General features: G+C 45.3%; 1 protein-coding gene across 2 annotated transcripts in view; it reads left to right on the forward strand.

Moving 5' to 3' along the window:
* Nucleotides 1-1,428: 1,428 nt before the first annotated feature.
* Nucleotides 1,429-27,190, forward strand: part of GRK3 (G protein-coupled receptor kinase 3) — an 80,334-nt gene continuing 54,572 nt past the window's right edge. For both annotated transcript variants that reach the window (XM_067307386.1, XM_067307387.1), the window contains exons 1-2: nt 1,429-1,640; nt 20,104-20,180. In XM_067307386.1, the coding sequence (XP_067163487.1) occupies nt 1,528-1,640; nt 20,104-20,180 (190 nt within the window). In that variant the 5' untranslated portion in view covers nt 1,429-1,527. The remainder of the gene's footprint in view (nt 1,641-20,103; nt 20,181-27,190) is intronic.

Here is a 27,190-nt window from a genome sequence, read left to right on the forward strand (position 1 = left end):
TGCGCGCGGGCGGGCGCCGACTTCGCCCTGCAGGCGGGAAGCCCTTCTCAATTGATACCTTCTGGTGAAAAGTGTTGGTTTCAATTGACGTTTTCAACAAAAAGCAGGTTCCCAGACAGTTCATAATGAGCCTTACTGCGAAATCCTCCCAGCTGTATACTGTACCCAGCTTTAATCAGATCATTAACTTTCATAAAGAAGTAGGAAGGAGGAGTGGCGGCACTTGAAAAGAGCTCAAAACAAGCTGAGTTTGAAACTTCAGACTTGTCATTGACTTAGCCTTTCATTGAGCCAATTATTTATGACATATTTGGAGAAATTCAGAAAAGAAAGAAGTGCAAATCTGCATATCTGCTCGACTGCGGCGAGGATACTACTACACTTTTAACACAGAACAGAAGCGAGCAGCTCCACGTAGAGCCTCTCCGCACCCGAGGACGGGCACAGGGGTGGCCAGATGCGAGATTTGCGCTTTAAAAATAAACAAACACCCGGCGCTTCTGTTCCAGCGTGCAGCCCCGTTTCGTGCCACCCTTTGCAGGCACGAGGCTTCCAGCGAACGCTGACGGAGCTGTGTGCAGCCGCATTGATTTCCATCCAGTCTCTCTCGTGCGCTCCATGTTGCGATAACCTAAAACATGAGAAATGGGTTTTAAAGACGAATGCAAGCAGCTCGCACCTGAGGCTCACGAACACGCAGGCCAGTGCGGGCTCTGCTGCCGCCGCCGCCGCCGCCGGGGGTCCGGGCACGGGCCCCGCGGGGGAGGACCGGCCCCTAACGGCCACGCGTGACATAAGCCGCCGGGAGCCCGTCGCGGCCGCCGCCGCCCCGAAGGTTTCGTCGGCGCCTTCCGACAGCAGCGCCGGGGGCTCGGCGGGGCCCCCCGCGCCCCGCTCCGCTCCGCCCGGCCCGGGAATCCAGGTCCGGGTTTTCGCGGGAGCCGCGGCGCCGTCTCGCCGCAGCCCCTCGCCCCGCGCCGCCGGGGCAGCCGCCGCCGCCGCCCGCCCCCTGCCCGTCCGCCCGCCCGCCCGCGGCCGCGGAGGCGGCGAGCCGCGCCGGGGCTGCCCGGCGGCCGCCATGGGCTCGGCGGCGGCGGCGGCGGCCGGGCGCTGAGCGGTGCCCCGCGGCCCCAGGCGCGCCCAGGGCCCCGCGCCGCCGGCTCCGGCTCCGGCTCGGGGGGGGGGCGGAGCGGGCGCCCGGGGGCGCTGCGGCTCGGCGGAGGCGGCGCTCGGCCGCGGGGGGGGGGTTTCCCGCCCTCCCGCCCGGCGCGGCGCGGCGGCCGCGGGGCTGAGGGCGCGCAGGGGCCGGCGGCGCGGCCAGCGCCGGGCGCTGCGGGCGGGAGGCGGCCGCTGAGCCGGCGCCGCGCCGCGCGCGCAGCCGCGCCGGGCGGCGGAGCGGAGGAGCGGAGCGGGGCGGGGGGAGCCGCTCGCCGCGCTCGCCGCCGCCAACCCCCCGCGCTCGGGGGCGGCTGCCCCCGGCCGAGCCTCCATCTGCAGCCCGGCGGCGGCGGCGGCGGCAGCGGGAACATGGCGGACCTGGAGGCGGTGCTGGCCGATGTCAGCTACCTGATGGCGATGGAGAAGAGCAAGAGCACCCCGGCGGCCAGGGCCAGCAAGAAGATCACCCTGCCCGAGCCCAGGTACGGGCCGGGCCCCGGCGCGGCCCCGGCGCTGCCCCGGCGCCGCCCGCCCTTTGCCCCCGAGGCGCCGCGGCGCGCGCGGCCGCGACTAACGGTCCGAGGGCGCCAGGTGCGGCGCTGAGGGGAGCGCGGCGGCCGCGGCCGGGGGGCGGCGGGGGGGGGGGTCGGGGGGGTCCCGGGGCGCCCGCGGAGCGAGCGCGGGGGCGCGGAGCGAGCGCGGCTCGGCGCGCTGCCTCTGAGGCGACTCGTGCGGGCGTTTCTCGGTGGCCGGCGGGAGGCTGCGGAGAGCCGCGCGCGCGGGGATGAAAATCCCGGGGGGGGCTGTTTGCTCCCAGCCGCATCTTTCATCCAGCGGATGGAAAAATAAATAAATAAATAAATGGGGTGAGCGTCGAGGTGGAAATGGTAGAAGCAAGTTGAATCATTCTCAAAGTGTTGCGTTCCGCAGAGCTGGTCTTGGTGGTGGGTTTTGGGGTGGGTTTGTTTTTTTTTTTTTTTTTGGATGCTTCATGAAATGTGACAGGCGAGCGGTGAGGTGCGGGAAGGGAGGACGGATTCGCCAGATTGATACCCGCCAGGCAGCGGCTCGCCGGGCCGCAGCAGCGTGCGGCGATGGATGGACGGACGGACGGATGCGGGCCGCGGCCTTGGAGCCAGCCTGCCGCTGCGCAGGGCCGCCGGTCGCCTGGGCCCGGCACCGGGCGCTGCCCCCACTGCAGCCCTTCGCTGGGGGGTTAGCGGCAAAACCGGGTTCTCTAGGCGGCGGTCCCCAGTTATCCGTGCGTGATGAAATGATTCCAGAACTGCCCACTCTTCTTATTTATTCCTGAGCTTAAAAGTAAGCCTTCCCTCTCTATTCACGCCATGTATATATATATATATAAAATGAGGATGTAGCCAGCAAACATCGCGTGCGTTGCCTGTACTGCAAAATACGTGTAGGTAGTTTGCAAGTGTAATGGTGGCCTAGCTGTCTGCCGCGAGTGAAGGATTACCGAAACCCTCTGCTCGCTCGCTCGCTCGTTTTTCTGGCTTTTTAGTCTCTGAATTCTCAATAGTGGCAGGGGAATGCGAAGCCTGGAGGCACCGCGGCTGCCAGCGCCGTGCTAATGCCATGATGCTTGCAGAGGCATTGAAACCTCAAAGTTTGGCTGTCGTTTTTGAAGTCCGGTTAAGGATGGCTTGCTGGGGAGATGAAAGTGACCCTTCTTACTATTATAAGCATTTACACATACTAGGATGTGCTGTATCCATAAAATTTAGCCTGTACTTTTAACTCGGACTTACAATATGCTTTACTTAGGACGCTCGTAGCTGCGTTTATCTGTGCTTTGGTTGTGTGTGGTATTTTCCTTCGTGTCGGTGATGTGCAGCGGTGCTCCCTGTTTGTAATAGTGACATGACACATCTGGGGACAGGACAGTGCTGGAGTGGAGACCGTGATGGGGAGGTTGCTTTTCACGCCGCTGGAAATCCTGGCAGGGCTGGCAGTTGCAGCGGAGCTCGAAAGCTGCCGCCTGGGTTGACGTCCCCTTGCAGAAGGTGCGGGGCACCAGGCCTGCAGAGCCTGCGGCGTGTCGCTCTCCTCCTCCAGGATTTGCGTTTCATGGATGTCGGTGGCTCCCGGGTTGCTCTGCGTTCGGCTTCGTGGGCCAGGAGCCTCGCGGGCGCAGCGGGAGGTTTCCCCAGGAGCGGGAGGAAGGGCCGGTGGTTGCGTTGCTGAAACACCGCCCTCGCGGAGCGGGGCGGGGAAGAGCCTGCTTTGCAAATTATATCAAATATTAATAATTGCTTGCAATCGCCTGTGGAGCGTCATGCTCTGAAGAAGGTGAGAAGCCGTCAGCGGGGGAGAGATGTGCAGCTGTAGGTGGTGTCGGAGGGCGGTGGAGCGGGGACGCCGGAGAGGCTCGGCAGAGCGAGAGGAGCCCGAGGCACAAGTGAGAACAGAGACTTACCTAAGCCCAGGACCACAAACGGCTCTGCAGCGCTTGAAATGACTGAACTTTTCAGTTTTTAACTGAAACCAGGGATTTCCTCATACAGTAGGAAATTGTGACCGTTATTCTGGTGTCAGATGTCTTCATGTTGGTTTCTGTTTTTTTTTTTTTTTCTTTTTCTTTGCTTCCAACCCCTCTCATTAAAACAGACAGTGGTGCGTTGGATACGCTTATACATTGTGTACCACTGGCAAACCAATTCGTCTGAAATTGCATATATCAGCTAGTTAAATGTAGGTGGATACGCAGATATGATGATAGGGTAACAATAAAAAGAAAAGAAGGAGAGTCTTTCCTTACAGAGCTTTGAATTCACACGCGTTCCCAAGCACTTTCCATGTCCCCGCTGTCGGGCAAGAGCAGGTTCGCGGCGCTGGGACGGGGAGCGGGAACGCGCTCGCCGGAGCAGCGCGTCCTCACCTGGAGCGGTGCATCGTTCCCCCCGGCGGGCGGTCGGTGCCGGGGACAACCTCCGCGCTGCGGCCGTCCTCTGCTGGGAGGACGACCGAGGTTTTGCCACTCTTACTGCAATTTGCCTTTTTGCTAGCGCTGGTACACCTGTTGTCGCAGTTTTATCTTTCTGAGATAAGACTGACACCAAACGAAGTAAATGAGTTCCCTGTAATGAAAATTTGAGGGGGCTTCCTGTTTATAAGGAAATAACTGCAGTGGAGGCAGAATAAATTCCAAGGCTGCAGGCCAAGGCTTAGCAGCAAATAAACCCTGAGGGTGAAGAGTTTATTGGCTGAGGGTCTGATTATTGCTGAATTTACATGAAGTGTCCTTAGACTCTTTTTGTGCTGAATTGTTAAATATTACAATTTGGAAAGAAAGAGGACAGAAAACACTAATGAAACAAGAGTGCCTAAGGAGCAAGCTTAGTGTGTTTTTGAAAGACCAAAACAAAACAGCCCTTTCTCCAGCTCCTGTCATCTGCTTTTGCTTCCCTTCTGTTTCCTCCTTTCATTCCAGAGAGCCTTGCTGAGAAGCAGGAAAGCTGCAGTATTTTTTAATGTTATGCTGTTTCTTGGAAGACTGCTCTGCACATAAATTTGTATGGATGGACAGGAGTAGGACTCTGACTGGACAGCAGGACTCACAAAGGCAGAATGACCTCCAGAAACAGGGCCTACATTGGGAAGAAGGCATACATATGTTGAAGTATGAACAAACAGGAAACCTTAATCTTTTTTCTACAGAATTACTGTCAAATACTTTAGAGATTTGGGAGAAAAGGAGCAAATGAACTGCACTCCTAACTTTTTGGGCTGTTCAGCAGCCTTTTGAAGTTTTTCCCTTTTCCATGTAAATTTTAATTTCCCTTGCTTTGGTCAAAGGGAATGAGAGAAAAAAAATTATCAGCTTTTTTAATTTGCGAACAGCTACTCAGTTCTGAGTAAAGGATTTGCATAATAAAAGCTGAGAAAATAACTGTGCAAGTGGTCCAGGAAATTGGATAACTGGAATCAAAAAAGGTGCAGGGCTTGCACAGCACTTCCATAGCGCTGGTGTCCTTACGTTGGCCGTAGCTGTTCCCGTCATGATAGTTAACATTAAAAGCTTCCTTACTGTAAACATCACGTACGCTTAGGGTGTTTTTGGTGTACAAATGCGAAGGGCATGGTAACAAAACGTAGCATGTGTCTGTCCAGGCTTCTCTTCCCAGTCTCTTGCCACAGTTGTAGATGTTTCTCATCTCATCTTCCCTCCCCAGCCTGATTATTTCAGTAATTACATCTCTTTCACATTAATTCTCTTTTTTTTTTTCCCAACTCTTCTTCTTGATCTCCTGCCTTCCTCCAAATCCTTCTGCTCGGAGGGAGGAAGCATGTTGTAGTCTCTTAAAATCACGCTTTTGCCGTGACGTTTTTGTTCAGTTATCATCCCATCTCCATTTTATCTCTGGAGGTGTTTTCCAGGCTGAAGACCAGCGCAGCGATGCCCCGGCTGCTCCTTGCCTGGGTGGTTCAGGCCGTGACGTGCTCTGCGCTCTTGTAGCTCGTGTCCAGGCTCACTTGGTTAAGGCTCTCAGTGCTACGCTGCAGCCTTTCGGAGGCTCGTTGAGTGGAGGAAGGCTGTTCTTGCTTTTTTCTTTTCTAATTTCATCCTGAGCTCTTTGTGATTTGCTTTTTTTCCTGTTATGGTGCTGAATACTGCTGAAACCCAAGTGCCGTCTCCCACTAAGAGTGGTTACTCTGTTTATTCTCTTGGCATTATTATATTCTTTCTCTGAATTTTTTTTAGCTGTTTCTCAGATGCGTCCTTCAGAGACTATTTCTCGTATCTCTTCAAACTTCTGCAACATCTCTGAGCTAGAGGCTAAAACTGGGTCTCTCCACTGCTGCTTTGACAGTATTTTCTTTGGCTTTGTTAATGCCTTCTTCTCCTGCTTATTTATTTAGTGTGCTGCCTCAAAGAAAATTATCCTGATGCTCGTCGATGCCATGTTGCTGCTGCCCGCTGCCGTGGTGCCCACGTCAACCCTCTGCTTGCGCCGCTCCAGGTTCTCCTTTTTCTGCCGCATCCCGCGTCGGATGCCTGTGTGCGGTTTTCAGGGCTCTGCAGGTAGCGCTGAACTCGTCTCGCTTCTCTCACTATGAAGGTATCAGACGCTCCTCCAGCCGGCTGCCGAGGCCAACGTCGGTCATCCACCTGCTTAATTAAAAACAGGTGCTCCTGACCGCTCTCCGGGCCTCTGATCCCTCTCCCGACGGCTCCTCCTTCGGCTCCCTCGCTAGAACCTTGTTTTGCCTACAGAATCGGGCAACGATCAGTCTGTCCATGCTGGATGTGGGGATGCTGCCGGCGGGTTCGCTGTTGTTTCCTGTCTGTCCGTCCGTCTCTGTCCGTTTGCACCCTCGTTGTAGCTGGTGAGCGCGGGCCGGGGGGTGTCTGGGCCGTGTTTGCGCTGCGCTGCCCGGTGGGGTCTTCGCAGCGACGAAGGTTGCTAATAGCAAAACCCCTGCTTTGTTTGCGGTTTGTTTAGAGAATATAGTGGTTCCAGGAAGCCTTGTGCTTTGCTGTACTTCTTCCTCATTATGTGAATGTAAATAGCAAAAACCTCCAAAAACGCTGTTTCAGAAGACATTAGGCCCAGATTTTGCAAAGGTTTATGCATTTACTGAACTTTACACAAAATAGTGCTATTGAATGCAAAATTAAACATGAGATTATGTGGAGGATTAAGGATCTAAAGGCTAATTCTGGTGAATTTGTGTCGCAATAACTTTGTTTGTGTTGTTATTTTATTGAAACTTGTTCCATCTGCTGCTTATATCAATAATGATTGTAATTTATTTTAACATAACTTCTTGTTGTATCATGAACTCTCCTTAAAGCAGTAGTGGATCCATTGACCCCTATTTAATGTAAGTTTGGTTCTCTAGAATTTTAAAACAGTTCAGGTCATTGTTTAATGTTTATGTTTTTTAGTGTAAAATGAGTTTTGTTTTTTTTTCTTGGTGTTTGTATATAATTTTCAGTTACTTATTAAACGCTCAAAATTTGAAGCTGGAGTCAGAAATTAAAAATAGTATTCTGTACACCTGAACTGTTCAAAATAGTTTCACCCACTTGTAATTTGTTAAACTACAGAAGGAAAAAGGATTCTAAATTTAATAGCTTTATATTTCAGCTATAAACTAATTTATTATTTTGCAACTATACTATATGCCACTGTTTGAATTGAACATTTAAGCAAGAAAGGAAAGGAAATTTTGTGAAAGTTAAAGATCTCTGAATATGTAATGTATACGAGACAGAGGTATCCTGAGACGTAGGCCCAGCTTTGTTTATTCTTCGGTAGGTGTGTACCTGAGGCCGTGGTAGAGATTTGTGCTTTTCAAGGTCAGAGTGTCCCAGTTAAACTCTTCGTTCGTTTGGGGTTTTCCTGAAACTGATGGTTAACTACTTAAATTGATGCATTCCATGTTGCTGTGCTGTCTAAAGCCTCATACAGGTGCAACTAATATTTCTGAAGTGGTGAATGCTGTCTCATTTCAGTAAGATGGCAGAGCATCTGCCCTATTTTCAGGTGCTAAAAATACCTGTGAGAGTGCGAGAGTGCCCCCGCAAGTGATACTGCTCCTCTGCCGCTCAGCAGGTACCGCAGAGCGGGTGCAGCGTGGACGCTCGATGCTTTCCGCTTGCTCGTTATGCCTGGGTCATATCCCAGCTTGTCCCGGTATTTTTCCCTCCTTACTTTCTTAAGATATTAAATTATTGCCAATCATGGTGAAGAAAGATGTTGTTCATTTAGTTTAGCGCAATTCAAAGTAATGTATATATTTCAGAGATCAGCTTATACATTCAAAAAACGATGAAGTGTGTAGACTGAAGCTTATCTTTTAGTTTATATGGCTTGGGTGAAAAGGCATGCTGGAATCGTCATATGGTAACCATTTGAGGAGGGGGAAAAATAATGTGTTTTGCTGAACTGGCATTGCAAGGAAGACTGAACATTTGTGGTTTTGTAGTGGAATGGCTTAATCCTGGCTCAGAGTGAGTATAGATGACAGGACAGTTAAAAACTCGGTTTTGTTAGCTTTAGAAATTCAGCCTCCTTCTAACTTTGCTCTTAGTAGAAGTGTTGGTGGAGAAGGTAGTAAAAAGATAGCTTTCTCGAAATAGTCTATGTGGGGAAAGCTGGGGATGCTGACAAAGCATATTCACTTTTTATCTGGATTTGGCTTTGGACTGTAACGCTTTCTTAATGGGGAAAAAGTGTGCTTCAGAGTGGGGATGAGCTCTCACATCGTAGAAGCCTGTGCAGAAAGGCCTCGCTGCACATCCTGCCCCTGCCGGTGGGACCAGCTGGGTGTCAGCTCCCATGGGAATTCACATCACTGTTACAGCTACAGTGTCTGATATCTTAGTAAAAGACAGGGCCTTGCTCTGTTGGGCAATACAGAAATGCATGGGAAGAAAAAGATCCTCTTGCAAAGTGCTTGCAGCTTTGGTGGACAAGAAATCAGTGTTTAAAAGAAGGGCACTATTTTTTATATATATATATATATATATACATATATATATATTTGTTTTTATTTATGTTTTATAGATCCAATAGCTAAACCAATAAGAAAATAAGTGATGTATCCTTGTTCGTGCATGGCATGTCTGGCAGACGTAGGAATCGCAACTTGAATTTCTAAGTTTCAGATGAATGGTGGAGGCCCTGGACTGTCTTACTCTGCAGCATGCAATACTGGAGTCTCTCTGGGCCCAGAAAAGCATGATCTGGCCTTAAGAGACAAGTTCCAATTAGTGCTCCTGTCTGGAAGTTAAAAGGCTGAAGCTTATGTTTTTAAACATAGACCTTCCCTGGGGTATTGCTACCTTAATTAAGAATAAAGGTAAATCCCAAGCATGAGGACGAGCTGGGAAGAGATCAGTGTTCAGTCTTCTGTTACTGTGCTGAAAACAGAGGGACATTTATAGAATCTTTTTTCCAAAAATGTCCCTATAACATGATCCTGTGTTCTCGGTGTAATACATGTGTATGATGCTGTGCTTAGGCTGGGCAGGCTGCTGGTGCCCCTGCGCCGTCGGGAACGGGCTGGAAGTGCGGCGTGGAGGGAGCTAACCTGGTGTGCCGCACGCTGCGCAAGCTGGGTATTGCTAGTGAGAAAGAGGTGTAGGCGGGTCTGTTTTTCAGTGTAATTAACGAACGTGATAGGTATAATTATTTTCCAGTGTCTGGGACCTTCCAGTATGAGATGCTTTCAACAAAACCCTGGAACTACGACGTCAGGAAATGAACGTATACAGCTCTGGGTTCTGTCCTGGTGAAATCATGTGGAATGGTCTGCTTTAATCTTCTTATCAATAATAACGTTGCTTTTTGTAATTGATAAAATTAGAAGAAAGCCGATGAGAAGCAGTCAGGTGCAGGTGCATAAACTGAATCACGTAATTTAATTGAACGAAACTGACATAAAAGCAGCAGTTTCTAGCTTTAGAAAATACAGCTGTTTTCCACATAAAGAGCTTTACCCCACGCTTAATAGTTTCCCCAAGAAAATTGTTCCCATACTGAATAAACACATAGGCCTTGCATAAATAAATAAATAAATAAATTCTGGGAGCGTTGGGAGAAACTGCTTCCGTATAGCAGCTCCACAGTCCTCCTCCAGGGATGCAGGAATTTGTCCTGTCAGCATGCATCATGTCCTGTTGCGAAAGAAACTGGGGAGAGGACAGATCTTTCGGGATCTGGTGGAGAGCTCCACAAATCAAAGCATTAATGAAACGCTAGCAGAAATGTAGTAAAGTTGATGCTGCTCGTATGTGATGCGCCGCAGAAGATAAGCGCCAGCTGGCAAATCATCAGCCACCTTTGGACCTGTCTGGCCTCTCGCGTTGCCTTGGGTGCTGCTCTGGAGATGGATGGGTGTTCGTTACCCGGGAGGAGCCGCTGCCTCTGCCCGAGATGCAGATAGGGAAAGAGCTCCCAGCGCTGCTGCTTCCTCCCAGGAAATTGAAAAGCCTGGGGAAATCCAATGAAGCGCTGGTGCTGCGGCCCTTGCAGGGCAACACCCCTTCTGCAGGGGCTGAGAGCAGCCTCCGTGGGGGCAGCCCTCTGGGTGCTGCCTGCCTGCTCTTCTCTTCACTGCCGTTCGCTCTTTAAGAAGCGAGGGCAAGCTCTGCGAAATGCAAGTTTTGCTTAAACTGAACTCTAACTGAAAAGGAGGCAAACGAAAACATTGATGGGAGCTTTACTCTGGAGGTCTGAAGAGCCTTATGAGACAAGCCTAGCTGCAAACGTAAGCCAGTCTGCTCAGCGGGAATTCGATTTGAGCCGCTCGGGGTTGCTGGGGCTGGCGGTCGGGCCCCACGGGCTCTTCCCCGCTCGCTTGGTGCCAACCCGCCGCGGCATGCGGTAAGTCGCCCGCGTCTCGCGCACTCGGTGCCAATTGCCCTGGTGCCTGGTACGTGCCTCTCCGGGGATCGCCCCTGTGGGATCTTGCCCATTTTTCTGCAGGCCTCCTCACATCTTTAAAAAAAAAAATTCCTACTTTTCTAATATTTTGCTTTCCTTCACTGGTAAAGCTTCCTAGATGTCTCCTCAATACCTTGTAGTTACAGATTCGTTGTGCCAGACTTTTCAGGCTGTCCGAGCTTTCCACTCCTCTCTCTCCCCCATCCATTCTGCAGTTATTTGCTGCTCCTTCCTTTCGCCAGCTTCATCCTGCTGGTGCTGCTTTCTTCTGTGTGGTCTCCGAGGTGGTCTACCTCGTCACTTCTGTCACTCTTTCCTTGTCTTCAGCATTGCAGCTCTATTGGCGCCGTTTCCCAGCCCTTGGTATGTTGGAAGGATGTCTGAGTTCATGCTTCCGAGATAATCCTCCTTTCTGAGCCTTCTCAATGCTTTCTGTTTTCTTAAACCTCCAGGCTGGTTCCCTAAATCTTCTCCTTCAAACTCTGTTTTTACGTTTAAATTATTCTGTGTCTCTGTGCATTGGTTCCCCCCCCTTTTTACCCCAGATTTTCCCAATTGTCATTCCTAATTGTTCTGTTTGTCAATTTTTAGTGTTCCTTTCTTCACATTGCCCTTATTTTTGGAATCTTAGAATTAATTTCAAGTTTAAAACGCACAGCGAAGAGCAAAAAATCAGTGAAGTCAGTTTTACACTTTTATTTTGCTTTAAGATACTTGCTGCTGCAGTGTTTTGGATGCAAGGCTACAGAGGGATGCTTATTTGTTTAAAGAGGATTGTTTCCTCCAGAATAAAAAAAAAAAAAACATGGGAACATTTCTGTTAGTTTTAACTTTTGTTTAAAAAAGTTCTGAGAATCTAACTTTAGGACAGATATTTCTTGACAGTTTGCATTTTTATGACATTTGCATGACTAAACCTTTAAAAGACTTTTTATAAGAAATAGTCACTATAGCCAGAATATGTGCCATTCTGCCATTTTTCTGAATTGTATTGTGTTGACTCTATTATGCTTTTAGTTTGAAGTCCTTAGAGGCAGGATCTTTGGTGCAATTTTAGCAACTTTATGATGGATTTGGATAGTGCAGGTAAACATTTAAGTCTCTGTAAAATTGCATGCTGAGATTGAAGAAAACAAACCCAAAACTCGAGTGTAGTGTGTTTCAGTGCTTCAGTCGATGTTGGCCTTCTTAGTTCTTGGTTTCTCAATTATTGTTTGTATTTGTATAGTAGTTTTCAAGAATATTCAAGGTGCACCAATAATCTTCTCTTTCTGTATCTATAGAATGTTTAGAACAACCTTACTTGTTTAAAAAAAACATGATTGAATGACTTATTTGCAGCATGAGTGAAGAAATGTGATTTCCCCCCCGCCCTTGTAATTTCTCAGTAGCAGCATTGTGGTGGAAGGGCAAGTCCTTGACATTGCAATTCAGGGTAATTATTCCTGAAAAATTCATGTGCTTAGAAGCTTTTATATTAGTTTCAGGTTTCAGCAATGATAATGCAAATGATACTCAAGGAACATGAGGGCAGTGCATATATTGAAATCATGGCTACATGGCTAGTGCTTTTGGCTCCCTTGTCATAAACTTTCTCCATTAATGTTATTTGCATAAGTGAAGCTGCCTGGTCTCTGAGATCAGATACGCACATCAGAGGGGGTTGTGGGAAGTGTTGCTATGCTTTAATCCCTTACATTGCAAGCAGGGTTCTTGGCTAAAAAGTTATATTAATCATCCTTGACACTGATAAGAGCATTAGTTCACTGCAGTTTAAATGGTTTAGGAGAAATATGCTTAGCATAAATTTTAAAAACTAGAGGGTATGTGAAGATAGAAAATGGGACAGAAATGGGGAAAGTTGGGACAGAAGATGGCAGAGCCCTGTTCTTGTCCTCTGCAACATGTAGCGCAAGCTTAGCTTCGGTTCACTGCCTCGGTGCTCACCGTAGGTATAGGTATGCATGCAATATGTATGGGAACGTACAGTGTTTATCCGGGGAAATGTAACAGTTTAGTTTCACTCGTAGCAGTTTTATTTACCAGCTGATGAGAATAAAAGTAAAATGAAGGGGTACACTGATTAATTTAGTACTAGTGTTCGCTTTGATTTTTCTATTAAAATAACTAAGTTAATTGGATATTGCATTGCTGTCAGAGTTATTCTAGTAATATAGGATGCTCAGAAGTAACAGAATAAAAGGAACATATATATTTTTTCCATGTTTGGGTATGCTGTTATTTCAGTGGTGTCCAAAAACGTCTCCCCCCCACCTCCTTTTTTTCCCCCCAATTAGGGAAGTTTACAAATAACAGATAAATAGATGAGACTAGATGATCTGATGGTCCTTTCTGGCTTTATACTCTGTTAATTTACTTTGCCCTTTGCATTGCTTGAGCAAAAGTCACTGTGTAAAATCTCTTGAAGTCTCTAAGAACAAAATCATTTGGAGAAGCATTAACTTTTGCTGAACTTTGAACTAGATAAAAGATGGAGTGGAAACAAAATGAAACGCACTGAACATTTCTGGTGTAGCCTCTATTTCTTTTTTGCCCCCTATCTGAGAGGGAGGCTAGTTCTTTTGTGCATTGGTTGCATCTAGTGTCTGCCCTTTGCTTTCGCCCCCAAGCCGAGCGTTCGGCAGACCTGGGGTTGCGATCCAGTGACTCGTTGCAGTTCACAGTCTCATTCAAGGGGAGTCGTGGTCTCCTGTCCAGCTGGAGAGGTGCTTCTTGCCAGTGATGAATATATGACAAGAAAATAATGGAATAAATAGAAATATGTGTGCCTGGTTAGTACTGATTCTAACAGACTGGGACCTGCTCTCTGTATCAGGAAAAGTTTCTTTTCTTCTCCCTCTTGTCTTGTCATGTATCTTTTTTCTTTCCTACTCTGCAAAAACTTGGCAGAAAAATACTTCTAAGGAGAAGCTGTATCACTAATGACATATTGGTAGTATTATACTTTTGACTTTCAGATTTTCTTGTCATTTGAAATTAAATCTTGGAGGATTTGGGCTGTAAGCAAGCTCAGGTTTTTGTTAGTTTTCTAAGTTAAACTGGCGTTTGTGCAGAACGAGAAAGCACAGAAGAGAGTAGAAATGAAAGCTGGGTGGGATGAGGGGACCTCTTAAGGACAGTGAGGAAAGCAAGATGAGAATAATATCAGATCTATTTGAAAAAGAGAAATAGGTTTTGATCAAGAAAAAGAAGGAAGAGGAGAAAGCAGACAAGAAGAAATGGGAAGTGGCTACCCAGCATAGGAGGGGAGGCGTGGAAGTGCTGCGAGTGGAAGGTGTGAGAGGTGGTGCAAAGGGTTGATGTTCAGAGGCAGCGGTAGCTTAGTTCCTTTCCGATTATCTAGCATTTTCCTGAAGTAAATATTAGCGTTTGAGTAGTTCTTTTGCATGCCATCAGCAATCAGGACCTTCGTGTGCTGGGTACAGGACACGCAGGTGGCAGAAAGACGATGCTTGCCCTGAAGAATTCGCGTTCTGAACTCACAAAGGACAGAAAAAAGGAAAATATTGCTTTATTTTACAGACTGGGGAACTGGGGTAGATAACACCTCTGACTTGCCCAAGATGGTGCAGGAAGTGTTGCTAGAGTTAAATACCGAACCCAGCTCTCCTCAGGCCGGTATCTGCAAAGCTGCCATTTCATTCTTGTTTTGTTTTTCTGTTCTCCTTTTTCCGTTTCGGCTTGTCAGTGAATATATGACTGAGTATAACTGTGCATTTTTAATGCATTTGTGATCCTTTAATGCTGGCAATAACGCCAAGCAATCAAACCACATCATTTGATTTTTTTCAAGCTCTGGTGTGCATGTGTGCATCTATACAATAAATAATAGCCCACAAACCTGAACTCTTTATGAAAAAATAATGTTCTTCTATCATAAATAATTAAACTCCTTTAAGACACAGTAATAGTAAGGCCATCAGTAAGTAGCTGTTTGATCTAGTTCCAATAGTAGCAGTATATATGTATCTGTGTACATACCATCAAATCTTTTTTTACCCTTTCTATTTCCTAGGTGAGAGATGCTTTCAAGACAGCTACTGTATAATTCAGTATAAAAAATCCGCTGGGACAAAATCCATGCGTCTTTGAAATTAATAGCAAAACTTTTAGGAAATGTCAAGACGACTATGGTTTGTCTCAGTCTCCTCCATAACTTTCAGTTTCTGGATAATCCGGCATTCGCTGCTGTCATGTCCTGGACTGTCTCTACAGCCTTAGGCCACTGCTGCGACTGCAGGCTCATGCTAAGGCACTGGCTATCCCGTGGCTTATGCACTTACAAATACAGACCCAGCAGGTCGCTACCCTATTGGTTATGCAGTTATACATATAAACCCAGCAGAAGTTGGATTGCTTCTGATAGGCGTGCTTGCATTTGGGTCACAGAATAACACTGATCTGCCATCAGGGTCTCGTTCTGCTGCTGCTCCAAGCCCTGAGTGCAGCCCGTGTGCAGCCCGTGTGCAGCCAGGTTGTGCCTCGGAGGTAAAACCCCTCTCCAAAGGGCCTAGGACTTTGTCTCTTCTGGTAGAGCTAATCTGAGAGGGAGCGTTATGGATATGTGGCGCTTCTGCAGCGCACACATCCTTTTTCATGTTTAAAAAAAAAAGTTCTTTTTAAGTTTTCTGCAGTATGTGTCTGAGGTACTTTCCCCTTGTTTCGCTACACTGGCACTGTAATTACTGTCTTCGTGTCTTGTCAAACTGCGTGCCATGTTGCATACTTACTGAAAGTGAAAGCTTTTTAATTATAGAAAATATTTTAACCTTGAAGGTTGCTTTTCAGTAGTTTTCTTTGATTAGGTTTGAAAGGCTGGGATGCTGATCATTGTAACTAGAGCTCTAGGATGCAGTTTAAAGCCCCTTGTAACAGATTCTGCAGTTTAGTCTTGTTGTAAGCGTGTTGACTGGGGAGGCGAAGAAGCTAACCTGGTTACACTGATCTGTGCACCAAGTTTATAGCTTGATGCAAAAAGTCCCCTTCCAGCCTGTTCCTGTGATTTACCCTGGCAGAGGTGGTGTCACGCTCGCTGCTGCGAGGCCGGGCAGGTCCTTCGCCCTCCTGTCTGCCTGATCGCTGGGGCAGAGGATTTGTTCCTTGGGCTCCAAGGTTAATTGCGACCCAGATAAAACAATGAAGAAAACTGTAGTTTTCAGTCCTGGAAATTACAAGGAGGTATCCAGAGTTCAAGTTGCGTTTTTGCATTTCTCACAAAGTTTTAAGCCTGACTTGTGATTTCCCCAAAATACATGCATCCTTTTATTTCAGCAATTTGGACAGTAATCTGAGGATTTCTAAAATTTTTATTGCTTGCTGTTTTCTTCCTCTCTGAAATATAAAATATATGGACAAAAGGTTTTGATGCAGTACAGTCGGATATGCTTTTGTTTCTGAAGTCTCCCTGGATTTCATTTTTAGCCAGCTTTTGTTTCTGTTTATTTTGAGTGTTGCTATTAAGGTAGATCATGCTGTGAACTGAGATGAACTTATGCAAAAAGTCCACTTCTAACATGAGCACATTGTTTGCTCTGAAAGCATATTTGGATATGGAAAGTAACTATAAGGCTTTTAAGTGGGTTTTTTTTTTTTTTTGCCTTGTTTTTTAGAAATGGCTACTTTTCTGTGAAAGGCAGCTTTTAATCCTGGATTGTTTGCATGTATAGCAAATACTGATTCAATATGCAAAAGCAGAGAAAGAACCTTCTTTCCTGTTTGTGGAATGTGCTGGGCTCTATTTTAAAATTTTCCATCCGTATGAGGAATATATGGACTCTGCTTCATTTCTTTTGCACTCGGTAGGATTTTTACCTTTAACTTCTGCGTGAGAATTAAAAGGCCGTTGTTTTGGATCATCATAACCTGTTCTACTTAGTTTATTCATATTTATTCATATGGCTAAACAGAAATGATTTTGAGGAGATGAGTATCTGTTGTTTAGGGCTTGAAATACAGCTTGGACTTCCGTAGCCTGTGATCGTTTTACGCTTGCAAACTTGTTCAGGTTCTTCAGTTGAGAAGACATTTAGTTCCTTTGATGTTAGACCCGAAGTGGCTGATAGCAAGGGAGAGAAGGAAGCGTTCGGAAGAGTTTTGTTGTTGCGCAGATCTTCTTGGTCACTTCAGCAATTTAAGTTTTTTCATTTCCTTTTCTAATTGTCTAGACTAAGATACATTTATGTAATTTCTTGGGGTATACTTGCTCTAGCAAAGGAAAGCTTCCTTGACGTCGTCATTGTTAAAAGGACTTATTACATTAATAATAGTGTGAGGATCAGCTGGCGAGCGAGCGCGCCGCGATGGACGGCCCCGGTGAGCCCTCGGCTCGCGCCGGGAAGGCGGAGGAGAGGTTTGGTCTCTGCTGGGATGAACATCGCGCTCGGCCCTCCCCTGAGCTGGGTGTCCCGGAGGCAGGGCTGCTCCCTCCGGGGGATACGGGCTTGCCTGGAAAGCCGAGGGGAAGGTAGCACGGAGGAGGAAGGAGGGGTGCGGGGAGCGGGCAGCAGGGCGGTGGGAAGGGAAGGGAAGGGTGGAGGAGAGGGGAAAGAGCCTGTGCCGGCCGGAGGAGCCGGGAGGAGGGCGGAGGGGACGCCTGATGAGCGCGGAGCGGGTAATGAGAGCACGCAGCAGTTGACGATCGGGCAGAACTGCAGGAACGTGCTCGCGTTTCCATGGGCCAAAGGCACGCTTTCGGCACCGTATGGCATCCTTACGGCGTCCGTTCCTGCCGGATCGTACTGCTCTGCTCTGCGGAGGTGCGACTCGAGGAGAAGCCGTGCCGCTTTTGTCGCCTGTGCTCCCTAGTACGTAAAGCTGTCGGTACAAGTGGAGGATTTTGCCACCGTTACGCTGTCATTTGATGGATTTATGAGAAGAATTAAGTTTTATGATCACCATTTTAAAAAAGGAGTTAAGCTAGGATGAATGTTTAAAAAAACTACCCCTAGAACAGGCAAAACTTTGTAATTCTGCCAAATAAAAATTTCCTTGTATTACCTTGCTTTTTCCAAGTTCCTTAGGATGTGAACAGGATTTGTATTCGCTGCTTCCTCGTCGCTGGAAGTCGTTCGTTGCTTGCGCCGTTAGAGTACCCAGCAGGCAGGCCTAGCTTTGGATGAACAAGCAGAAGTTCTTCAGTGAAGAACTTAGTCTTGAACCTGATTAACAGCATTTAGCCCTCCCGACTCTGGCTGAACCTGATGTGCTTGTTAGCTTCTGTAGTTCTTGCTTTGAATCGGAGTTCATAGATTTGTATTTCATGCAGGCTTTGAGATGTACATAAAAACCATTAATAGAAGAATTTCCTAGATTGGGGGTTGGGACCTTTGAGTTCATTTCTTGGCTTTTTTTATCTATATATATATATATATATTTTTGTCCTTGGTCATGTCATTCAGTCTTTGTGCCTCAGATCCGTTTTTGAAGGGGAATACAAATACTTCCCTTCCTCAGAGATGATGGGAAGATGTGTCCATTAATATTTGTGAGATTTTTTTCAGACGTGATGGTGGTGGGGCCTCGTAAGCAATGGGAGAGGACGGTCTCGCCCTTTGCAGGGTCGCGTGTTACGTTTGGGACCTTTCCCAGCAGCGTGGCGTTGTGATCGCTGAGCCGAGAGGAGCTCACGTAGTGCTGCAGGCAGGGGCCTCGGAGGAGGGATTGAACGGAGTATCCACAGACATCTAGTATTTCTCCAGAACATGTCCATTAAAATTTCTCCACCAGAACTGGCTTGGTCTGCTGCATTGCAGAAGTCAGGGTTTGAGTTTTTTCCTGACACTTTGTGGTTTAGAGACTGCATCTCGCAAGGATTGGGTGCTCGGTCTTCTGTCTGCAGGAATCAGAATCAGTGAGTGATTTTTGACAACCTTGTTTAGGACGCGAGTACTTTGTACAAAATATTTGCGGTTGTCTTTTATATAAACAAACAGTAAGTGTGAAAATACCAATTTTTTGCTTGGAAAGAAAGAAAAGTATAGGGAAATTTTGACTTAATACTATGACTCAATATAGTCGTTTTAGCAAAGTGCAATATTGCTGTGCTACTGTGTTGATTTTAAAACATATATACTTACATTGTTGCCCGTATGAAATCTTTGTGGGCATTATATTAAAATGAATATTGAGGTAAATAAACAAATTTAATTTTTGTTAATGCAGTTAAATGTGTGATTCTGATGTTATAAATTAGGCAAAGGAGATGTTAAGTGTACTGCAGCCAAGCTAGTGGCCTAAACGTAGCTTATTTTGTCTAATTTTCTAAGTAATATATAGTAATTGCTGTGTGAACAGGCTAATGTAGCTTTGATACACTTCTACATTTATTTTTTTTGTCTTACATTATGTAAGTATTTCGTATTTCATAGCTTTTCTTGAGAAAGATTGTTCAAAAATCAAATAAAACAACGTAAGAATGAAGAAAAGAAGTGAGACCGTCCCTTGGACAGGGCTCCGGCCTCCCGAACTTGACTCGTTTTAAAGAGAGGGCCAGCTGACGTGTGCCGCCTCGCGTGTCCTGCACGCTTCCCCCTGCCGCCTCGTATCTCTGTTTGCAGGGAAAAGTACCTGGCGTGTTTGGTGCCTTGGCTCCTGATGGCATCCCGGCGCTGACATTCATTTCAGATTGCCTGTGCTAACACCTTCGTGCAGCTTGCAAAGGTGGAGAGAACTGGGAATTGGCTCTGCAATCTTGTTGTAGCGCATAAGGAAAAACTGCCCCATGGCAACGTTCAAATATCTAACTAGGATAAAAACCCAGTTGGGCAAACCCAGAAAAAGCCTGGTAACTTTATCTTGAAACTGTTGTAGTCTTACTTCTGTAGTGGCATGCAGCAGAAGGGACCGTTTGCAACTACTGTTGTTTGTTTTTTTTCCCCCCTGTTTATGCTCAGTTATGGTATTTTTGAACCTTATTAGAGTAGTATAGATTTTTAAATGGGATTTTTAGCAACATCATACTGTGTAGCGTGGGCTATTGATCTATCAAGCTTGAAGTGTAAAAGTAGTCTCTAACTCAAACCCCAGGTGTATTTGAAAAGCCTTTAAAAAAGTAGTTGTATTAAGACCATTCATGGCTAATTTCGTACGAGTAAGGTGGTGCTTGGAATTCGTAGATGAGGATTAAAATTTCATAAAATCACTTGCAGTGTTGAAATCTTTGAGTTAATAGCGTGAAATTAGTTTAGTTTCTTCTCTGGCCTGTCATCTAAGGAATTCTTTTGTTTCTGATATCCTTTACAACGTTAACACTGTGATTGTGGCTTGACTAAAAGCCTGTTAGGTTAATGGCTGCATCCTCCAAACCCTCCTGGGCTTTAGCTAAGACCGTAGGCTTTGCCTGTTGTGGTATGAGTTGATGGAAATAAATGGGTAATGGCATCTCCTTGTGCAGGAATCTGTTACAATGATGTTTCATCGCAGTGATCCTTTTCTCCAAAGTATATTAAAGGTCTTTTTAAAAAAAATACCATTTTGAAGGTTTCAAGTAATTTTTTTTTCTTTCTTTCAGTATCCGCAGTGTTATGCAGAAATATCTTGAGGAAAGGGGTGAATTAACCTTTGACAAGATTTTCCATCAGAAAATCGGTAAGTCATATTTGAACAAAATGTTACTCATATTTTTAAGATTGGCTTGCCTGCTACTTCTCAGTAAAGGATGCTGAAGATAAATATTGCAGGTGGTCTTAAGAATACTGTAATATAGACAGGACTTAATAAAACGGAGATGTTGAATAAAATGAAATGTTGCAAAAAGGAAGAAGGAGAAGCCAAGCAGTCTGTCAACTTAACTTCATGTTCTGGAAAACTGCTGGAAAAAATATGGTTTTTGGAAACATCTAGGAAAAATTTTATTACTCAGCATGGATTTGTCAACAATAGAATGTGTCAGACCAGTCTAATTTCTTCTTTCATGGGGTAATAAGCCTTGTTGATAAGGGAGCAGTCATAGTAAAGACCCATGTGGTATCTTTTCTATCTCACGTCATGTTCTTGCTAGCAGCACAGGGAAATGCGGCCCAGGGGGAACCGCTGTATGCAGCGGGCAAAGCTGGGAGGGTGCGAGGAACGGTGCTCAGTGCTTCACTGTCAGACGTGGAAGGATTTATCCAGTGGGTTTCTGCAAGTGTGGGTCAGAGATCGGTCACTACGCACTGCATAATAATTTTAATTACCAGTGTGGATGCTGGAATGGAGAATGCACGTATTCAGTTTGTGTGCTGAGAAAGGGGATGACATGACAAACTGGAGAAGGGGATGTGGAAAAAATGAATTACTTCTCCATAAGAACAAGCACTATCTTCTACTCCTATGAAGGAGTAATTAGTTACGCAGGAATAATTAGTTACACAAGTACAGGATGGAGAACCACTGATCAGATAGACATTTTTAGCAGACTTGCATGTTACAGTGAATTATAAGCTGTGATGTGTCAGCTATTCACATAACTGTAATATAAAATCAGGATTGTACCCTGTGAGGCATGTGAAATAATCCTCCTTTGGCAGAATGCTGTGTCCAGTTCTGGCACTGGACTGCAAAATATACATGGACCTGCTGGAAAGAGTCCAGGAGAGAGCAGCGAGAATGAGCAGACCTTATTTAGCAGTCTGCTAAATATGACCTATGAGGAAGTATTGAAATAGGGTGTTACGTAGGCTACGAGAGAGAAAAGTGAGGTTGAACAGTCTTCAAAAAAGTAAAAGGCCGTTGCAGAAATCATGAGGTTAATCGCAAGTTAAGCCTCTGGGAAAGAGATGAAAAAAAATATGAAAAAAAATTTTAGTAGTAGGGTGGGTAGCAAAGCAGTGGCACAGATGTCATGGGGGGGGGGGTTGCGAAATCTCTGACCGGTGGACTTTTCAGAGCGGGTTGCCTTACATCTGTTACGATAGTACAAGTGCTCCTTTGCTCCTTTCCCGGGACACGGGGATGGAATCATAAAACAGAGGCTGGAAAGACTTCAAGGTACCAGTGGGTCTGTTCCTGCCTGAAATGCGGAGAGGTCGCAGTCGCAGTGGAGCAGGCGCTCAGGAGCAAAGCGCCGGCTGCGCCCTGATTCTGGGCGCCGCTGGCGGAGTCGCGGCCTCCCCGGCTGGTCCCGCTGCCGGCAGCGCCTCGGCGCAGAGTTCCCGGCAGCCCCGAAACGTGCGACTGAGGAGGCGTGAGAATAGCGTGTGGTGAGAGATTTGAGCGCTGCCAAACTCAAAGTAATTAACAGTATCATAGGTTGTCATTAATAGGATTCGTAGCTTTGTAAAAAGGAGGCTGTGGAAACACTGGTCTGAAGTACATGTACATAAAAATCTCATGAGGATTTCCTTTATATTACAGTATTGAAGAGTGGCCTGTGTCTTTGTGCATAAAAACTGTGATTTCTTTTATTCTGACCAAAAGTTTTATGCTGTATATTGCATAGATATTTCCTTTGTGGTGACATCTTTTGGTATTTGCCTCAGTTTAGCTCTTTATACTGAATATTAATGTATTGCTACTGCACAGAAGTAGCAAAATAAATAAGTGGACTTTTAAGCAACCAAATATAAGTCTGGCTTTGTTTGATTCTGTGTGGAGGCAAAAAGATGAAGCTTAAAAAAAAAAAATCAATCACACCAGCTTGTATGCAATGGATATTTCTATTTATATAATTGAATACTTTTCTTTAGGAGTTTGTTCCAAAGAACAGTGAAAAATGTTGCAGTTATTTTGGTAAGTTATAGCAGTTACAGTTAGGTAATTGTAGCCATGGAAGAAATGAAGGATTTAATCTGTCTCCCCAGCCCCCACCCCGGCCTCGTTAGCTACTAGTATCAGAACCTAGTATTAATTTCATTAGAAGATTGGTCTTTCCCCAGATCTTGAGATGCATAGTCAAGATGTGCGGAGACTATATACTTTGCTTTTTTCTTCTTCTGTGCTTAGCATAGTCAGAGCTACAAAAACTCTCAGTTCCAGGGATATGAGGAGGTTTTCTGTAATCGCTTTGCTGGAGTTTGGCTACTTCTGAGGCTGTTTTCTTCTGAAGGAGGCTTTAGAGTGGAGGGAAAAAAAAGATAAAAGATAAATGTGACTGTTTTTAACAGAAGACTTTCCATTACATTGAAAATATCGTATTTCCTTACTGTGGCTGTTCATTTAAATTTTATTGCGTTTTCTAGTTTGTTCTTTGCCATTAAGTTAGTTCTGTTTCCAGACATTAGCATAATTGCTTGTGGTAAAGTACCTTCAATTTTAAGCAAGCATTATGCAAAATTCTGTGAAAATAAATATGGTGTGGTAATTAAAAAAAAAAAAGTCTAATCACCTTTTTACTCTTAATATCTTTTGTATCCCAAGGATATGTAGAGGCTTCAGCTAGTGTTGGACTTTAACATGCAGGTCTGTGGCCAACATATACAGCAAGATGATGGTTCCTATTCTAAGAAGTTTAAATCAATTCCTAGTCAAATGTGTATCTTATGAGCTGTAACAGCTGAGTTCATCTTCTCGCTGCTGGCTCTTCCTATGCCTTTATTTTGTCAGTTAAAGAGCCTTCTAGTATACGATACTTTCTCCCTGTGTAGTATTTATAAAACTTGATCAGGCTACATCTTTTATTCTCTTTGGTAAGTGGTGTAGATAAGGACTGTTAAGTTCTTCTCCAGACCACACACCTTTCTTACAGCTCCATTTCATTGCTTCTCCTGTTTTTCAGTATCCTTCTTTCAAGTGTTAAAAACAGGGCTTTGATTAGTTGTCTGGTACAAGTCTTTCTGCTATCATGTAATGAAGTAACTCTTTTCATTCCTGTTGGATGTTTTCCCCTTAATGAGTCTAGTTATGGTGCTAGCCCTTTCAGCTGTGTCTGTCCGCAGTGAACTCTTAGATCCCTTCAGGATCAGTGCTGTCCAGCTCCAGCTGGCCTTTCCACCCCCATCCCACCCCAGGTACATGACTGCAGAGGATCTCATGGGCTTGCGAACCGAAACCTTCATTCTTTCCTTTGAGCTGAAACCAGTGCAGGAAACTCCTTCAGGCTGCAGTACGGCAGTACCCCCTTGGGGGTGATAATGGTCTTGAGACTTCGTAATATTTGCATAAACAACTGTCTGTCCTCTTATTTGCACCATTTTCTTCATGAAGACAATTAAGTTGCTCTCTTCACTTGAACGCAGCATGAATATTTGCAGGAGTGATTCTCCAGGATGATCCTCAACTCCATAAGAGTCACCTAATGAGTTGCAGAGGACACGGAGATGATGCAGCCAGCCAGAAAGTTGCCATGCCAGCACTTATACTATAGCCAGCCTGCTGTTCCCAGCATCAGTTGCTTCCTCTGCAACACCAGCTTCATGGGGAAGTACAGCATGTGTCGAAGCGGAATGTGTAACCACCTTAACTAGTTTTCTTTTTACCACATCCTGTTTGCTACAACGCCAGATTATGTGTTTGCTTTAGAAAAAAGACATTTTCTAGCATTCCAGTATTTGTTTAGGTATAATTTATATATGGAATCCGCTCATCCACTCACCTCATTACTGGCTTAAAATTGTATTTGAAAATCTTTGTGCGTTATGTTGTGCTGCAGGAAGGGCACGCTTGTAAAAACACTGCTTTCGGAGAGCAGTTTCGTGATCTGCCCCAGTCTGTGGGAGCAGTAGGAGCTGTGCCGGCCTAAGCCCAGCACGGCCATTGGGGTGCAGGTGGTACCTCTGGGCAGCCAGGGTAGGGCCAGGGTCTTCTGCAGCAAATACAGTTTACAAGTATTCAAGATAGTGAATTAGATCACAATATTGCTTTAAAATAGGATTACTGTAATTATTACAGTTAAATTCTTTGGAGCAAACTTCTTGTCAGTTATAGTTCAGGGAGTCTTACAGGCTTTCAGACAAACCGTATGAACCTGGTAGGTGATGAATAATATGATGTTGGCTTAGAGCTTCTGGGATTTGATGGTAAAGAATCTTATAACTTCAGGCCAGGGTTTAGGTTTGCGCCAGGGTTCTCTGGCGACTCGTCAGCAGCTGATGGCACACGGCAGCTTGTCTGCGCTGTTCTTGGTCTCTTGTTTGTTATAGGGAATGTTGTGTTTGGGCCTTGGTGAAAAGTTAGAACACAACATATTTTAGTTGTTTGGGCAGCTGGAGGTACTGCTATATATATTTTTCACCTTGTTTAGTAAATAACTTGCATTTCCATCCCCTTCCCCCCAAACCAGATATAGTTTCTGTTTTATTTTCTTGAAATAAAATGCTTGTTTAAAAAATGTCATAACAAGTTGTAAATATTTTTTTTTTCCTATTTACTTCATCAGCTTTGGTATAGTGGGGAATGTTCTTTCTTGATGATTCATTTAACTTTCTTTTATATCGTCTTAAATCAGCAAACTCCAAGTTGGAGGTCTTCCCAACCCAGGGTGAGCGTTTTGCCATCTGTATCTGAGCTTCTTCCTACACGCTGATGCCTTGTTAGGGGTTCTCTTGCATCCTCACTGCTCCCTCCGCACTGCTGCAGCTAAGTATAGTTAGTCTGGGTTTTGGTAGCTTTTTAACTGAATTTTCAGAGCAGATAAGCATTTGATCCGCTTCGTAGTTACTTCTGCACAAAGGGCCTGCAGCTGGGGGAGGGACTTTCCTATGTGCGCTGCAGTCGGAGGGAAACGTGCTCCTGACAGTTTGGGCTGTTGTTTCCTCTAGCTTCGTCAGTGAGCACTTTCTGCTGAAAAACTAGGGTGAGAACAGCTAAAAAAACTTTTTTTTTAGGGCAACGTATCATGCTTTCTTTTGCTTGTTTTTGTAGTATGGAGCCATCATATTTCATTATTTCAAAATGTTGATGCTAATGATTAGATGCATCTTGAGTTAAAATCTGTTGAGAAAAACATTCTTGCTCTTCCTCTTTCTGTTGTGCAGTATGGCAGCACAACGCACTGCGCTCCCCTAGATACCTAAAAATAACAGCCTTGGAAAAGTAGCTCCCTAAAGCATTATTGAAGCTATTGTTTAATTTAAGCACAAGATCTGTGTGCCGTTGGCATTTGAACTAATTAAATAGTCCTCTGAGGAAACAACAGTGAAAGAGTAGAACTTGGTTGGGAGTAAAGCACCTGAATTTTTAGCTATTAAATGAGCAGGGAATGACGTAAAATTTGTATTAATAGATCTTATTTCTAGCCACTGGTGATGAATCTAAAGCCAAATGCATGCGTGCGCAGCAGGAGAAAGACATGTAAGAGGAGGGAGGGAGCCGTGCAGCCAGTGCTCTCCCCTCCCGTGTCCAGCTTAGCCTTGTAGGGACGTCGGGGCTGCGAGGAGCCGGCGGCCAAGGGCCGGTCCCGGCGTGGCCGTGGCGTCACTGCGGGAGCCCCCGGAGGGAGCCGGGCTGGGGACCTCCCCTCTTCTGCGCGGGGGAGAGCCGAGGGCAGGAGGGGCTGCACAGAACCTGCTCTGAAAAGCCTCTTTAAAAACGGAGAGTATTTTTAGAGCAAAAAGTCAGTTAGGGGCATGGCGCACATTAGCTACTGGTGTGAGACTTAATGATTGAAAACATTGGGGTCTTGGAGTCCCTTCTCGACAGTATATGTGAGACTTGTATCATAATGACTGTACTCTATTACAGTTTATTGATATTAAATAAGTGTGCAGCCATGTAACAGGGAAAATAAAAATTTGCTTTGTGAGGTTTTCCAAGAGCCAGAAGACCGTTTATTCAAGCGTGTTTATTTTGGGGTTCTGTTTCTGACTTGGAGAAGACAGCTGCCACAGAGAAGTCAGACACCATCAGAATTGGGAAGTAACTACAGTAACGAAAAATGATATTTAAAATACTCTGTTAAGGCTGATCTTCTTCTTTCTCTTGTTACTTCTTATTTTTAATTCAAGTTCAGACTAAAACCTGGATTGTGGATGGTTTGCAGGAGTCTTTTCTGAATCTTTTGGACCCATGCTTCCTTGCACTTCTTTGAAGCACGGTTCATAGCAATTAAAAACAACACAAAATCCAAACCACAAGTAAATGTCGGAAACTGTGTGATTGTAAACTGAAACAGAAACTGTTAACGTAAGACATTTTACTGTGGAGCTGTTCTTTTAAAGTGATTCTCCATTTATATCAGACTGAAGTATGTACACTGGAGAGAAAATCAAAATACACTTGGAGAGTTCTTACAAAAATCAATCCTTTACTGTATGCATTTTTTCACAGAATTAGTTTTAGGAACTAGTTTTCATCTTGTAATTTTATTGGAAGCTACATTTCTCACAGCATAGTTTTTATTTTGTTCTAAAATAAACGTGATACTTGCATGAACTATATTGCAGGTCATTTAAAGGGACACTGATAAAGCTGCCTGCTGTAGACTGTGTTTTACCTGCAGGTAATTTTTAGGTGTCTGTTTGTGTCAGAGACAAATAGTGTCCAAAGCCATTATAAAAAATGTATGTATTCATTCTGTTTTTTCTGATCATGAATAATTGAGTATTTCTTTGTTGGAATGCAGTCTGCTATGTTCCCATTGCTTTTTTTTTTCTTTTTCTTCGGCAATGAAGATATTCCACTGTCTGGTTTCCCAGTGGAGTTGCAGATTTTTGTCTGAGCTATAGAACAGGCAAAATATATAT

The sequence above is a fragment of the Apteryx mantelli genome, chromosome 17 (assembly GCF_036417845.1).
Source record: "Apteryx mantelli isolate bAptMan1 chromosome 17, bAptMan1.hap1, whole genome shotgun sequence".
In the NCBI taxonomy this organism is placed as follows: Eukaryota; Metazoa; Chordata; class Aves; order Apterygiformes; family Apterygidae; genus Apteryx; species Apteryx mantelli.